The following is a 16560-nucleotide window of genomic DNA, read 5'->3' as shown; positions in this document are numbered from 1 at the left end:
TTGTCTAGACAGACCTTTGTTGGCAAAGTAATGTCTCTGGTTTTTAATATGCTGTCTAGGTTGGTCATAGCTTTTCTTCCAAGGAGCAAACATCTTTTAATCTCATGGCTGCAGTCACCATCTGCAGTGATTTTGGAGCCCCCCAAAATAAAGTCTCTCACTGTTTTCCATTGTTTCCCCATCTATTTGCATGAAGTGATGGGACCGGATGCCATGATCTTAGATTTTGAACATTGAGTTTTAAGCCAACTTTTTCACTCTCCTCTTTCACTTTCATCAAGAGGCTCTTTAGTTCTTCCTCGCTTTCTGCCATAGGGTGGTTGCAGATGACTCTGCATATCTGAGGTTATTGATATATCTTCTGGCAATCTTGATTTCATCTTGTGCTTCATCCAGCATTTCTCATGATGTACTCTGCATATAAATAAGCATGGTGACAATACACAGCCTTGATATACTTCTTTCCCTATTTGGAACCAGTCTGTTGTTCCATGTCCAGTTCTAACTGTTGCTTCTTGACCTGCTTACAGACTTCTCAGGAGGCAGGTAAGGGGGTCTGGTAATCCCATCTCTTTAAGAATTTTCCACAGTTTATTGTGATCCACACAGTCAAGGGCTTTGGCATAGTCAATAAAGCAGAAATAGATGTTTTTCTGAAACTCTCTTGCTTTTTTGATGATCCAGCAGATGTTGGCAATTTGATCTCTAGTTCCTCTGCCTTTTCTAAATCCAGCTTGAACATCTGGAAGTTCACAGTTCATGTACTATTGAAGCCTGGCTTGCAGAATTTTGAGCATTACTTTGCTAGTGTGTGAGATGAGTGCAATTGTACAGTAGTTTGAACATTCTTTGGCATTGCCTTTCTTTGGGATTGGATGAAAACTGACCTTTTCCAGTCTTGTGGCCACTGCTGAGTTTTCCAAATTTGCTGGCATATTGCGTGCAGCACCTTCACAGCATCATCTTTTAGGATTTGAAAATAGCTGAACTGGAATTCCATCACCTCCACTAGCTTTGTTTGTAGTGATGCTTCCTAAGACCCACTTGACTGCGCATTCCAGGATGTCTGTCTCTAGGTAAGTGATCACCTAGATGGTCTCTTAAATGTTAAGAAAAACTTTAGGAAAGAAAAGGTTTATGTCCTGCAGTTAAAACATTACATACTGCCATCATTCATCAAAATGACATTGAAATCCAGTTTCGGGATGGAAAAATTTAAACTTTTTTTAACTGCCTCACACACATAAAAAAGTCTATTACTAAGTTTTGTTTTTTTTTTTTAAACCTATAGTTAATATATGGTCTTTTCAATCATAGAATGGAATTTAATATTTACAAATCTTAGTCATCTGAGCAACAGAAGCATTTTCTAGGACAGTTGTGCTCAAACCCTTGTGTACTTGTTAAAATGTAGATTCCCAGGCCCCACTCCAGAGGGTCTAACTCTTGAGGCAGGTGAGAGCCTGGACTCTGAATTTTTTTACAGTCATCTCCAGGTGACTCTTATGCCCTCAGAGAGACTTGCACTGAAAAACTGTTTGACCAGGAAAGAAAAACAGGCAGGAAGAACTGTGTGGTTGCCCTGTTTTTGCATGTCAAACAATCTCTGCCAGTTCCTGGATGAGAATAGAATCACATTTTGCAGGCTATTTTATAGCTTGGCCTCCTTCCTCTTTATCTAAGTCTCATGTCTGCTGACTGCAAATTTACTACTTTTGAACTTGTTCCTAGAAATGATCATAAGCAAAATATTTGCCTTCTTATGGCAGATACACGTACAAAGGCCCAACAGTATATGCATACATTGAAAAGGAACTCTTAGAGGAAGACCCAAAGAGAGAAATACTGCTCTATGATGGGGAAAGTTCTGGGAGGCGGTACTCACAGAGATCGGAGGCTGAACAACTGCTGGAAAGTGTCAGCTTGAATTTCATAGATTTCATTATGTCGCAGGTCTCTGAAATGACAGGTTCCAGAGATTGACTTCAGAGTCATCGGTTTCAAAGATAAGTCTTCAGAGAAATTTTACAAGTGATTACCTTCCCTCAATCAAGGAACACGCGAACTACGACTGCCAAGTGACACTGAAAAAAATTTCTTTTTGTTTTAAAAAGAACGGGACAATTTATACACTTAAATAAGTATTGCCTCTCTTTCAAACAAATACTTATTATTCCTTTGGGTGAGCATGCTCAGTTGCTTCAGTCGTGTCTGACTCTGTGAGACTCTAGACTGCAGCCCACCAGGCTCCTCTGTCCATGGAATTCTCCAGGCAAGAATACTGGAGTGGCTTGCCATGATCAAACCCGAGTGTCCTGTATTGCAGGTGGATTCTTTACTACTGAGCCTAGAGCTACATTCCCAATGCAGCATCATTCAAACAATTTGAGGATGCCTTTCCAGGTTCTGCCTTCTGAGCCTTTCTTATATGCTTTGAGGGTCTTCAGGAGGGTCAAATGTTTATCTTCCAAAGATGGCTTTTTCCCCTCCCTTAATTGCCCAAAGGCATTCAGAGAAAAATTAAGTGGCAAAGGGTAGATGGTTAATATTGTTCTGATCAAAACCAAAGCATGACTCAAAAAGGCTGATGTCTAATGCAGGAGGCAATTTTAAGAGAGGAATTCTAAAATATTTTATGCAGAAGTAGCATCCGTAGCACCTGAAATAAGACAAATATGGAATCTCCTCTGAAGGTGATTATCGTGAAGCAAACATACAAATAAACTCAAGTTTCTCAGTTTTCAAAATTAATGCCATACATATGAGTTTCACTTGTGTTCAGGAAAAAAAAGATATTAATGCCACTCATTGAAGGTATAAGTTTAGAAAAAATCCAGAGCTTAAACAAACCCAGTTCATTACTATACCAGGTTAGAGAGAAAAAACTATAATAAATGCTTTACTTATAGTGTAATGTATGGTAAAATAATATTATCTATGTTTCCCAACTTTACAGCCATCCTATGCAGTCATGTGTGTAAGAAGGACAAGCTTCACGTGTCTCCCCAGTGAACCACAGGGTAAGCAAACCAACGACCCCTGGAAATGTGAGTTTTGGCTCTTGGTTTTCACTTGGTGACTTAGAGACTCTTACAGACATACATTTTCTGAAGCTTTTGGCAGACTGAAAAACTGGGTAAATCTTCTAGCAGGTTGTAAGAAAGGTCTCTGAAAAACAGAAGGTACAAAAGGGAAAAATCTGTTACATATTAGTCGTCAGGAAATATGCTTTTCTCTCCCTTTCCCTTCACGATGATCCAGCTCCCAAAGGCAGACTGAACGTTTCCCCAGCCCTGACATGGAGCAGGTAGTCATAGGCATTATTGGATTAAGCAGGAGATTCAGATGTCAACTGAAATGTAACTGTTATACTTGTTTAATTGATTTAAATAATTTACTTAATGAATTTATTTATATTTTGTTAGTGATGATCTACAATGTTCTAGCTATTATCTTACAGAAACGAGTACAAATTAAGTTAAATAATTGTGCCTCTGTTTCTAAGAGCTGCTATATCTCTACAGCTAAGAGAATGACTGTTGGTTCTTTTCTAATCAACGGAAAAAAAAAAAAAAACCCATCAACAATTCAAAACACAGCACTAACTTTGAAATCAATCATTACAAGGGGTGGGGGGGTGGGAAATCTAAGAAAGTCTTCAGCCAAAACTCAACAAATTACAGAATAACAAAAACATCTGGACATATTTATAGTATAATATAGCTAACCTAAAACAAGCCATGGTAATTTGCAGAAAGCTTAAAAAAAGAAAGCTAGTAGATAAAGTAACAGATAGATATTAAAAAAATCTTGTCTCATGTTTTAAAAGTTATCTGCTAATCAGCTAACTTATTTTCATGCCTGATTCTAAATCTTAAAACAAGATCACCACTTATGCAACTTAAAAAATCCATAGTGTTTTCTGAGAGTATTTTAAATTATTTTATTCTTGTAATTGATTACTTTATCTTATATTTATTGAATACATGGAATTTAAATAGAAGTACAGTTCAACTTACTACGCATGAATAATTCAGATAAAGCTGTGTGGAAACACAAATTTGTAGTTTACACTAGAAATTTAAAAGACCAAACCAGTGAAAAAAATACTCTGCATCTATACACAAATAACACTTGATTAACAATGCCGTGTGTATTTTTGAAAAGTAGTGAATGTGATAAAGTGGACACATACAAAAGCTGATAATAATTTGGTTCGCTCACCTCCACAGACTGCAAGGGGGCCAAGCCTTCCTGTGTAACTCTCAGGAGAGGCATATGAAACCTTCTTCTACATAAAAACACAGTGTCACCTCCTACCTACCTTCTACCTAATGATTTTCATGGCTAACATTGATCAAGCACTTCTTATATATAGACACCATGTTTACAGCTTGGCCTGAATTATTTTGTTTAATCCTAGTGGTCACCTTATGAGGGAAATATTGTGTTGATTCCCATACAAAGCAAAATGACTTGACTAAGATCACCAGCTACTCAGTGGGGAAAGCCATGCATAGCCAAGTTATTCCCATGGACGAGAAGTAACTTGGAGGCAAAATCACTCATGTACAGTGACACTGCCTCATTTAGCAGGTACTCAGTGGATGATCCAGCCACAGGAAGGGAGCACTCAGACCTGTACTTCCAGAACGTAAAGCAGACTGGAGTAAAGGTCAAGACCTATGGTTGTGCTCTCAACTTTAATTCTACTTGGTTGATGTGCTGAATGCAGCATTAATGTCTTTTTCAATTCTCTCCTTAAATGAAAAGATATGGGTTGTTATAAAGAACAAATTAATACTATAGATTGACATATTTTGAAAATAGTAAGATAGGGACTTCCTTGGTTGTTCAGTGGTTAAGATGCACACTTCCAATAAAGGGGGCTTGAGTTCTATCCTCGGCCAGGAAATCCCGCATGCCACATGGCCAAAAAAAGAAAAAATGAAAAGAGCAAACAAACAAAAAAACAAAAACCAAAATAACCCAAAAAGCAAAAAAGAAAATAGCAAGATACTGCCATTCATACAACTGCATTCTTTCAGGCCTTTCAAGGTTTCCACTTAAGGAAAGAATAATGTTGTAAAGGAAGTGAGAAAGATGACGGTTAAGTGCTAACACTTGGGCAAGCTGGGGAAGTGCTAACACATGGGCACGCTGACACTTACACCAGGTGCTGGTATAAGTGTGTGACTTGTAGTAACTTACTGAATCCTCATGATGATCCCCTGAAGGAAGTAGACTTTATAGATCTTTTATAGATTGGGAAATGGAGCCCTGGAAGGAATAAATAATTCGCTCAAGATACTGTGATTGCAGTGACAGAGAGGCCAGATTTGAACCAGAAAAACAGACCTCGGAGCCTTTGTTCTTAATCAGCTTGCCAGTCAGCCTCAGTGCAGGCAGCTCTAGACTCAGGCGCTTTACCATTCTGCGTGACCTTGTGGAGACAGATGCAATTTAAATACTGCCTCCCCACTTATCAGTTATAATGGGTGAAATCCTGGTCCTGGTGCTCAGCCAGCTTCCTCAAAACTGAGCATGTGTCCAGCCTGTCTTAGGTATGGCGGGCAGAATTCCAAGATGGCTGCTGAGATTTCCACCTACTGGTGTCTAGACGCTTTCTCCCAGTTATTCAGTCCCTGAAGAAAGTTCCCATTCTTCCACTTAACATTGTAGAGCTGCGTGTTGTTTGCTACTGGACAAAGCTTGTACTAGAATCACAGCTGCCACAGAAGTCTCCTTTCTGGGAACAGAGCCCTGCAAGGGACCCAGGGTGCTTTCATGACATCCCCTCAATGCTGGAGGGGGTGATAACAGGGCATGGAAGGAGGAGGCTGAAAAGTGGAAGGTCAAAACCAGGCTCTCCCAATTCCTATAAACTACGTTTTGTAAAATGTGGAAAGGGCAGAGAACAAAAGTCCCAAGGCAACAGAAATAACATACGCAAGTTGTTTACCTGTTAGATGAAACATTAGAACATGGCACCCACAACTATACTGGAAGAATGTTTGGTTGCCTTTATCAAGGTTTGTGTGGGTCTGATAATTTTATTTTGGCATCCATATTGGGTTTCTGACCCATGATTTTTTCTTTCTTGCTTTGCAGAGGATTTAGAGGGAGGTGGGAATGAAGTTATATTGGCTTGTTCATATCCATTTTCTGAAAGGAAACGTGTGCCAGTTGAAACGCTGATGGGAGACTGTTTGGGACTTGGAAACCAGGGGTCCACTGGCATTATCGTTGTTTATTTGCTAAGTTGTATCTGACACTTTGTGACCCCATGGACTGTAGCCCGCCAGACTCCTCTGTCCATGGGATTTCCCAGGCAAGAATACTGGAAAGGGTTGCCATTTCCTTCTCCAGGGGATCTTCCTGACACGGGGATCAAAGCTGCATCTCCTGCATTGGCTTTTTTTTTAACCACTGAGCCACCTGGAACATTCCACTGCCGTTATTACTAGGGTCATATCCAAGAGCCACTTCCCTGGACCAAGGAGGCCTGACCTCCTGAAGACCCTCAAGGAAAGAACTTTCTCCTCTTTAAAGGATTACTGAAATGATGCCTGTCATTTCAGCCCTGTTTACATAATATTATTGCCTTACTGATACGCACAGCACTTGGAGATTAGGTAACTGATCACAGACAGTTTGAGGAAGAGATGAGATCTGTGCTCCAGTTAAAGTCCTGTTGAAACACAAACCAGACATCATTCTTGTATTCAGACATCATACAGGGACATATTTTGATTTATTGATGTTAAGACTAGTCAGGCTTGAAGGGCAGTGGAGATTCTGGGCAAAATCAAGAGGCTACTCAAGTACTTACAGACTCTCCAGGCTCGCAGTTCCAGTTAAATCAGGGAATTCAGTTATTTGTGAGGCGCCATTCAAAGTCCTAGAAGGAGGAGTACCTGAGTATTACTGGGAGAAAATTCTAGGAAGGGGTCATTTTTATGGCCATTTCAAAACACTTGAAACGTTCATTTGGTCTTCACAGCAACCTTGCAAAGAGAAAATAATCAGTAAGAGAAATAAACACTTACAGTGTTCTTAGTTCAGGTAAATGTTGAAAAGCAGATCTCCCAACAAGCTGGATGGGGTTGTCATAGAAATGTCTGAAAAAATCCAAACACCAATGTCTTATCATAGAACTTGAATGACAAATGAATATTCCTTCCAAATTTCAACAAATAAAATTACATTATTTATGTAATTTTGATTATTTGACTTTAGGTAAACTTCAAAACTATTTCACTCACATTATGAGGCTTTTGGTAAGAAATCCATACTATTGAAAATTTCTGACAAGGCAGATTTGAATGTTAGCTACTGTGGAGAAAAGCAAGTGAACTGGCTGTTTTTTAGTCACTAAGTCGTGTCTGACTCTTTTGCCACCCCATGGACCATAGCCCACCAGTCATCACTGTCATGGGATTCCCTAGGCAAGAATATGGAGTGGGTTGCCATTCCTTCCTCCAGGGGGATCTTCCTGACCCAGGGAATGAACCCCGGTCTCCTACATTACAGGTGAAATCCTTACCAAGAGCCGCTTGGGAAGCCTGAACTCACTGTGTAACACTTAAGACTCTTCCTCTACCTCCAATATCTAGAATATCCATCGAGTGGCAAAATATTATTCAAGGTGCTGGCAGTTATATCATTAGCTAAGGAAGATGAAATTCTCTATATTTACATGAGGGTCAATATCCTCTGGTCAAATCTTACAGCATACATAAAGGATTCTTCAATTATATTTGAGAGGAAATTTGCTACTCTGGGTTTTGTAACATTAGATTTTTAAAATTTAATTATTGCTCTAAAAGTTAACACATTATTAGAACTGAAAAAATATTTTGTTTTATGGGTATTTTCAGTGTAATGATATTTGAACTGCCTGGTAACTGGGAATTGAAGAGAACCTGGGGGGATGGTCAGGAGGGTTGGCTTGAGCCATGCAGAAAGCTGAGAATATCAGTGAAACAAGTAGGTGTCTAAGTTAAATAGACAACCCTGACTATGTTTCATAGCAAGAGAATGACAACACGGATGCTGTGCTCCCAGGGGGATCACTCTGCTAGTGGTAGAGGCAGGGAGGTGAGTCTTAGACTGGTCAAAATCTAGAGGATTTAGAGGGGGGAAATGAAGTGGCAGAGGGGATAGAAAGAAGTTACGGATAGGATGGGGTCTACAGAGGTAGAAATTAGCCTGGGTAGCCAATGCAACAAGAAAAACAAAGAAATTGAGTCAGGGTGGGGAGTGTGGGCGGGAGTGGCAGTAGCAAGAGCTAGAAATAGAGGCAGAAGCAAGGAGGAAGGTGTTTCCTGGAGAAAACATTCACGGCCACCATGTAGCGGATAGGAGTGCTAATCAATATTGGGGGCTGTTAGTCCTCTTCATGGGTCATTACCATATCAAAAGAGTGATTAAGGAAACCAGTCCTGTGGCTTCAAGAAACAAAAGGCGCAAAGAAAGGCAATACAATCTGCCAACTTCCAGGATGTAAATAGTCTCTAATGAGAACTAATGTTTGTTGGCAATAAACTTTAACCCCCTTAGTTTGCCAACAGACTGTCAGAACATTTCAGAAATGATGAATGGTATGTTTTTTTCTCAGTTGTCAGGGCTAATTGGGATTCCAGCTCATTTGTGACAAATGCTACCCGGTTCCAGAAAGCCTCTCCGTCAAGTTGGCACAGGACAACGGATTATCTGCCAAGAAGTGCCCTTAAAGTCCTGTTCAGAAGTTATCCTTACTCCCCCTCCTCCATATTACAGACCTCTCCCTCATGACCTCAGGCCAATACTATGCCCCAAACCTGCCAGTTGTCTTTGAATTAAGAGCCAGACTAATACTTACATATTTTCACCTTCCTATATATACCTACACATGATTAATTTTCTGTTTGTGCTAAATATGAAACACAAAATTAATCATATTTTGAAGCGGTAACTCTATCTTATGCCATTATGGCATATAAATCCTCACATACACATTTCTAGAACATAGGCATCTTTCTAGAATTACACCCTAGTTTGTATAAAAGTAACTCAGTGTTTGGACTTAAACATGAATGCGTATAGAGACTTAGTATAAAACGGTAGTTCCCTCATCTCCCCCTCCTTCTTGCAGTAAGGGACCTCCATTGCATGTAATAATATATATATCTACTTATATTTTAACTTATTGAGGTATAATTGACACACGCATGTATTATTGTGCATGCTCAGTTGTGTTTTACTCTTTGTGACCCCACAGACATTGCCATTTCCTTTTCCAGGGGGTGTTCCCGACCCAGAGATCGAACCTGGTCTCCTGCATCTCCTGTACTGGCAGGTAGATTTTTTTTTTTTTTCCCCACTGAGCCACCTGAGAAGCCCTAACTGAAGCATAAAATTGTATATTTAAAATTTACATGGTGGCGATTGGTTGAATGTATATATTGTGAGGGCTTCCCAGTTGGCACAGTGGTAAAGAATCTGCCTGCCAATGCAGGAGATGCAGGTTCAATCGCTGGATCAGGAAGACCCCCTGGAGTAGGAAATGGCAACCCACTCCAGTATTCTTGCCTGGAAAATTCCATGGGTAGAGGAGCCTGGTGGGCTACAGTCCAAGGGTCCCAAAGAGTCAGACACAACTGAGTACGCATACACACATACACTGTGAATGAATTCCCCCCATGTAGTTATTTATCACATACTTAGCTTTTTTGGTGAGAACATTTAATATAATAATCTATTTTTCTACTAGGGTTCAAATTCTGAATGATCAGGTCACTTTGACATTGACATTTAAAAAATCAGTTTTACTACTTAGACAATAGAGATAAGCAAAAAAGCATTTCATAAGATGATTGTGAAGTGAGACGAAGCATTTGAAGATACCAAACATAAGGCAATGAACATTTTAGGTCCTAGAAGAAGAATCTTTAATATAACTTCAGCATTCAGCTAAAATCTAGCAAAACACCTCCACATATACTTCTCTGTATGGATTTTTACAGTGACTGAGACAAAACTTGGGCAAATAAGAACATTTATTGTATTATGCTTAAAAGTACAATGCATGCTATGTTGCTGGATAGAAAAATTGAAAAGAACTACAACCACTTACATTGTAATAAGAGAAGGGTTGCCTACAAAGGCCCTCTCCGGTATCGACTTGATATTGTTGCTATGAAATCCTCTAGAAAGAGAGGAAAAGACAGTTTATAGAAAATAACCTATGGGGTAAAATCATTTCATAGTCCCTTCCCCAAACCTGTGGCAATAATCAGCATTTTTAGTAACCAGAGGATAAGGTTAAATTCCTCCATGCATTTTGAAACTTTCACGCCCTCACTCCCTAGGAGAAAAGGAAATCACAAGCTGTCATCTTGAATGAGGAATAAGGAATCTGAAAATAATAACCGAGCTTTATGGAAACGTATAACCTAGTATTATAAAAAGAAACCATCCATCCATTACTATCCAACAGAGCATCATGGTCTAACGACTTGAGACAGAGGAAACCATCTTTGGAGAAAGGATTATGATCACTCCTCCTGACCCCATTTGCAGCCAGAAGAGAAAATTGACTTAAGCTGCAGTTAAGTGGAGATTTAGGTAATCTCCTTATGAGGACAAAATTTCCTGAGCTGAAGAAAGGTGCCCCAGCTCAGTGAGTCTGTAATAACAAATTGATTCTCATCTATCAGTGTGATGTCATCTGACCGGCAGACGGACAGAGTCAGTGGTCTTGGTCTACATGGATCTGTGGCTGAAGGAGGTGAGTGGCAGTTTTGGGGCTGCCTCAGCCTGACAGTGGTGACTTCTTGGGTAAGCGCCACATGGGCGTCCTGCAGCAGAACCTCGCAGAGGCTTTTCTTATAAACAAGCCCTGCTGTCTGCCTCCTTTAGCTGTGTGTCTTATTTCTGTCTGCCAAGAGAAGAGACTCTGTGTTTATTTTTCTTTCCAAGTGTGAGAACATCACAAAGGTTATTCATGTATTTAGGTATTAAGAAAAGTAATTAAATTATAAATAAAAAAGATGATATATGCAACCTAATAGCTGAAAGTTAGCTTTATCATAGTAAAATGGTGGGGTTCTTTAAAAATTAAATAATATTTATGAAGCATTAAAGGAATATGGAATAATGTATAGGAAGGCATCTAACATTATACTAAGCCTGTACACTGTATTCATCGAGTCCTAGACTCATGCAACCTAGAGAAGTTTGTTGCTGGATATGCTCAGCAAATTAGTGAATTCCAATATAGTTCTCTACATACCTATAGAGCGTATATAAATGTTGGAAAAATATGACTTAGGAAAAGAGAATGGCTTAGAGAAATACATACTTTTTTCCTAATAAACACAGAGAAATCCATCATAAATTTTAAAAGATTATCTGCTATTTTTGGTGATAGAATCAAATTAAAATACATTTTAGATGTAGTTAACCATCATTTATATGACCTTTCAAATTCTTCTTAGTCATATTATATACAGTAGTCAAACACAAATACATTCACAAAGAATAGTTCTCCCACTAAATGTGTCCTACTTACAGTTCTTTAAGGTTGGACAGTGTCCTGACTGCAGTGGGGAATTCATCAAGATTATTATAATTTAAATCTCTGAAAATAAGTAAATAGCATGTTCAGGTTTTCATTTAAAAATTCATGTACATGACATTTACAAGGCAAGTTAACACGATCTTCCAATGGACCAGTATCACTGATAGCAATTCTTTCTCTTTAAGGAGAGAGACTTTGTTGGCTTGCTGAGCACCATCATTCTACAAGTATCTGCACTGAAATGATCATTAGACTGATTCTGAGAGATTTCAAAGAGTCAAGGCTCAATGGCCCTGGGCATTAAAAAAAGGGAAGGAGTTTGGGATGGGCATGTACACACTCTATATTTAAAATGGATGACCAACAAGGACCTACTGTGGATAGCACGTGGAACTCTGCTGAAGGTCGTGTGGCAGCCTGGATGGGAGGGGAGAGCTTGGGGGAGGATGGATACATGTACATGTGTGGCTGAGTCCCTTCTCTGTTCACCCAACTATCACAACATTGTTTGTTAATTGGCTATACCCTAATACAAAATAAGCACTTTTTTTTAAAGGACATGTACGGCATTGTGAATGTCCAAGTGTCTAGAGCGTGAGGCCAGGTGTTTATGGCTGGCTGATGCCGTTCTTCTCCTGAACCTGGCTCACCAAGCTGCCAACGAGTGTGTGCCCTGCTCGACCGCCTCTGCTTTCCTGGCCCCGCCTCCACCCTCTGACTTTGGCCCGTCGCTTTTCAGAGGCTCTCCTGAGAGGACCTCTAGGAAGGAGGCTTCATTCCTGACTCAGGTGCAGTTCCGGCCTTTCTCCCAGCCTGAAGTCCAGGGTGATGGCCTGCATCTGCAGGCGCTGATGTGATACAGGGTGCTCTGAAGAAGGACATCAGGTCTAGAATATCCACATGGTCACAAATAAGGATTCGTTTTCCTGGTCTGTGAGGCAAAGCTCTATCATCCTTCATGCATGGACAGGGAATGACCAGACCATCAATCTCAAGTCATTCGTCTCTCTGTTATGACACAAATGGCTTTTCAATTCCATTACTCACAAGTGCTTTATAGACTTACTCCACCTCTGATCTACATTTCCATATGAAAAAGTAATTGCCTCCTGATCTCTGGGAAAGGCAGATTTCCCAGATGACGCAGAAAAACCTTTTGGTCAGGCAATCAGATGTGGTTAGATCTTCCTCTGTGGGGAAGAATTGCTATTTAATTTTAAGAGAGAGATAATTTGACAGAGTTAAACATGAATCAAGATTCCTACTTGTCTGGCACAAACCATCCTTAAGCTATACAGCAGGCAGGAAACTTGTGTCTTTTGTGGACATAAATTTTCTTCCTGTTTGTAAGTCTCTCCAGATGCTCTGTTTTGATTAAATGAGGATTGGATCCTTATAAGTTACTCAGATTTCTAGTGATGGAAAGGAAGATGTTGGGAATAAATTGGTTATTTTACCTATCCTCTGGAGCCCTGGGCAAAGTGAGGGAAGAGGGGACATTGAGACTTACATGAATTTGCCCTGAATGTATGAATTGCCTGAATTTGCAATCCTGGGTCCTCATGTCAAACATGGGGGAAAAAAAAAAAAATAAGGACTATTTATGGAAATAACCTATCAAAGCCCATCTTGTTTTCTGTTCCTATTGAGTTGAAAAGGACTGGAAGGTGCTTTCCATTGCTAAGATCCCCAGTCCAACCCTTGTGTAATTAAAGGAGAATTTCTAATTTTTCCAAGCAGCTGATGGGAACAGCTTGCCTGTGCCATTAAGCTGACTTCAAAGTCCTGCCTAGACACAGTGACCTTTGGCATCTCCACATGAGGATGGTTCCTCCCTTCTCAGAGGAAACGCAGTGACTTAGTAACCTGGAAGGACAGCTGTTAGGTCCCTCAGGAAATGAGTGAACGCAGGTCCGGTTAGACGCTGTGCTGACCAGGTACATATCGCTAAGTTCCATATGCAAATGAACAGCGGGCTCCAAGGCCGCAGGAGAGGCGTTCTTTGGTCACAGCCTTCTGCTGTCCAGGTCAGAGCTGGTGTTGTAGATTCAGTGATTCTGTGCGGCTTATTTTGTGTGCACGCTAAGTCGCTTCAATCATGTCTGACTCTTTGTGACCCTACAGACTGTAGCCCACCAATCTCCTCTGCCCATAGGATTTCCCAGGCAAGAATACTGGAGTGGGTTGCCATTTCCTTCTCCAGGGGATCTTCCTGACCCAGGGATCGAACTCTCGTCTCTTGCATTGGCAGGCAGTTTCTTTATCACTGAGCCACCTGAGAAGCCCCAAACATGGATTTTGGAGTCAAATTAGAGAAGGAAGCAAGCCTCAGTTTTGCTGCTAACTGACTACGTCATGTTGATAAATAACTTTACTGGACCCTAAAAATGGTTATCTTTCTCTCTCTCTCTCTCTCTCTCTCTCTTTCTTGCTCTCTTTTTTGGCTGTACCACTCAGAATGAAGAACTTCCCTGACCAGGGATTGAACCTGAGCCCCCCACAATGGAAGTGTGGAGTCTTAACCACTGGACCCTTAGGGAAATCTTGGAGCCTAAAAAGGGGTCATAGTACCTGTTCTCATAGGATGGTTGTAGGACTGATTTGAAACCATGTGTGCTGAATGCTCAGTACAATATTTGGTTAGAGACACACTCAATAAAGGGTAGCTGTTATTACGTTTTAGACTTTCGAGTTGCTCCTGCAGGAACCTCCACTGTTTGCCGATGAGATGCCTGTTCCTCTCTGATTGGACAGTCTGGCACTTGCTCGTTTGCATCCTCTCATTCAGTGGGGAGGGCCTAACTCATGAATGGTGTGCCTGAGTGACAATACTCAACTGATCCCTGACAGAGAGTACACATTCCTGAGCAAACAGTCCCTACTCAGTAGAGGACATCTCATTTAGCTTCTAACTATTCCAACTAATTTATCACCCTTGTTAGATTAAAATAAAATCTCAGTTTTATGGTTTGGCTCTGTAGAGTGTGTATAGGGGCGTAAGATAAAGCCACTGTAAATATCTGTTTAAAGCTCAGGCAATTAACCAAACCAAATAGCAATTTTGACTTTAAGGCTATTTTGATTCCTTCCAAATAGTCATGAAAACACTGAGAAAAGGGCAACAAATAAAAGGTCAACTCACAAAGTCTCTAGGCTGTGGAGCCCATCAAAGCATTTCTTTCCCAGGGAGTGGATTCTATTGTTATGGAGATGTCTGCAGGAGAACATTACAGACAGTCAGGAAGGCACATTGCACAGGGAAAGTGAGGCAAAACGTTTTGATTGCTGAAATCCAAAAACACTTACTCTAAAGAATGTACTAATTATATGTAGGAAATGCTTTGTTTAACATTTCTGTTTGCTTGCTTTGAAGGTTTTACGCCGCGTTCACTCTTACCAGAGATGACCCTATACCACAGAATTTAACAGTCACAGTTTTACCTTTTGGGCTTGAGATATCATGGAGTGAATAATAATTGTGGGATTAGCAACAAGGCTGGAAAAAGTAAATTCAGGTTGCTCAGTGTGGCTTTGGGATACAGAATGTTAAATAGAGATTCTGACCAACATCAACAAATGGAGGGTGGAGAGGAGGTGGTCCGAGGTGTATGCAGCAAATTTTCTACCAAAGCTGATTGCTTATCGTGGTTGCTTTGCCAGGGTGGGGCCACAGGTTAATAGGAAACAACAATTTCAGCCACAGAGAATGGGGATCAGATTTTTTGACTGCCCAAGGAGATCAGTTATCTTGTCATAGTATAAATGTGTTTGATTATCATCTTTGGCTCAATGATAAGTCGGTTACATCAGGGCCAGTGAGAACAGCTGTGTGCATAACTGAAAACTGGACCAAGTCCCAGAGGGATTTTTGGGAAATGGGCTTAAGGAGGTCGGGGGGGAGAGAAGAGCTGAATTTCGGTAAATTCATTCCCTCTAGTGGAGGGAAACATTAAAGCACCAAAAGCATCATCTTTGTATATGAACTTCAGGATAGAAATTTGTTAATGTCACCCCACATGTCCGATCCTTTCAAAGGTTGCTTTCTAATAAATGTATGCTGGTATCATGTGAGATCTATGTGGCACTTATTGAGGATCTTTTATAGGCAACACATGACGGGAACCTCAAAAGATGGATGAGATGCTGGCCAGCCCTCAAAGGAGTACACACCACAGGGCAAGAGACAGGCCCATCATCAAGAAAAGTGGAATGACTGAGGCCCGCGGTGGGCTGGGGGCAGGAATGCAGCAAAGGCAGAAACAGTGCAGCAGCCGCTTTCCTCCAAGCAAGCTCACCTTCGAGCCTTTCAAGCAGCTCCTGTTGTCCTCTGCAGCACTGACTACTGTATTATACACGTGGGGCATACTGCTGCCCTCTTGAACCGTTTATTTTTCCAACTATTACTTGAGATCATTTTAGTTTACTTAAAATAATGAAATCTAGATCTCAAAGGGAAAAAGCCTTACAAATGCATAACTTGTTGTTAAGGGTTTGTCCCTTGCTTCTGTTACCTTGGAAGGGGTTCAAGAGGTACTTATTAAATAATAAGAAGGGCGTATTTCAATTTGACCTGCATTACAAATTAGTATCAGAAATAAGGGATTTTTATTAACTTTGGTCATGGGACTAACTATACAGTGTGGTGATTACCCATGTAATATACAATGGTTTCCCTGAGAGAGAGGTCATATTTTGTTATTTCTGAATGCCTAGCAGTGCTTAGCAGTTACCAGGTGCTCGATAAATGTTGTTTAATTCTTTTACACGATTAAATATTTAGAGTCATTTTGGGGGGTTTCCCTCCCTTAAAATGTCCCTCTTCAAAGTCTGAAGGGCTATCATTCTAAGGTCAAGGTCCCACAGAGAATTACAAGGTCTTAGTGAATTTAGAAACTGTTAGGGGGGAAAAATCAATAAAACTTACAGAACCACCAAGCTGGAGAGGTTTCCAAAGGCATAGTCTGGTATGTGGTGTATTTTGTTCAGGGCCAAGGTCA

The 16560-nt window shown here is 40.5% G+C and overlaps 1 protein-coding gene across 1 annotated transcript in view; it reads right to left on the bottom strand.

Moving 5' to 3' along the window:
- Window positions 1–1540: 1540 nt before the first annotated feature.
- LOC104988022 (leucine-rich repeat-containing G-protein coupled receptor 5-like) overlaps window positions 1541–16560 on the bottom strand; it is a 114220-nt gene continuing 99200 nt past the window's right edge. Inside the window, exons 6-14 of the mRNA XM_010839155.1 lie at window positions 16488–16560; window positions 14706–14777; window positions 11555–11623; window positions 10118–10189; window positions 7050–7121; window positions 6833–6901; window positions 6620–6691; window positions 3103–3168; window positions 1541–1957 (exon numbers count right to left, since the gene is read on the bottom strand). The exon at window positions 16488–16560 is cut by the window's right edge and continues 4 nt beyond it. Of these exons, the coding sequence (XP_010837457.1) occupies window positions 1882–1957; window positions 3103–3168; window positions 6620–6691; window positions 6833–6901; window positions 7050–7121; window positions 10118–10189; window positions 11555–11623; window positions 14706–14777; window positions 16488–16560 (641 nt within the window). The 3' untranslated portion in view covers window positions 1541–1881. The remainder of the gene's footprint in view (window positions 1958–3102; window positions 3169–6619; window positions 6692–6832; window positions 6902–7049; window positions 7122–10117; window positions 10190–11554; window positions 11624–14705; window positions 14778–16487) is intronic.

The sequence above is a fragment of the Bison bison genome, unplaced genomic scaffold (genome assembly GCF_000754665.1).
Source record: "Bison bison bison isolate TAMUID 2011002044 unplaced genomic scaffold, Bison_UMD1.0 scf7180017864113, whole genome shotgun sequence".
NCBI classification, from domain to species: Eukaryota; Metazoa; Chordata; class Mammalia; order Artiodactyla; family Bovidae; genus Bison; species Bison bison.
The sequence above is the reverse complement of the archived record's forward strand: the minus strand, read 5'-3'. Positions and strand labels throughout refer to the sequence as shown.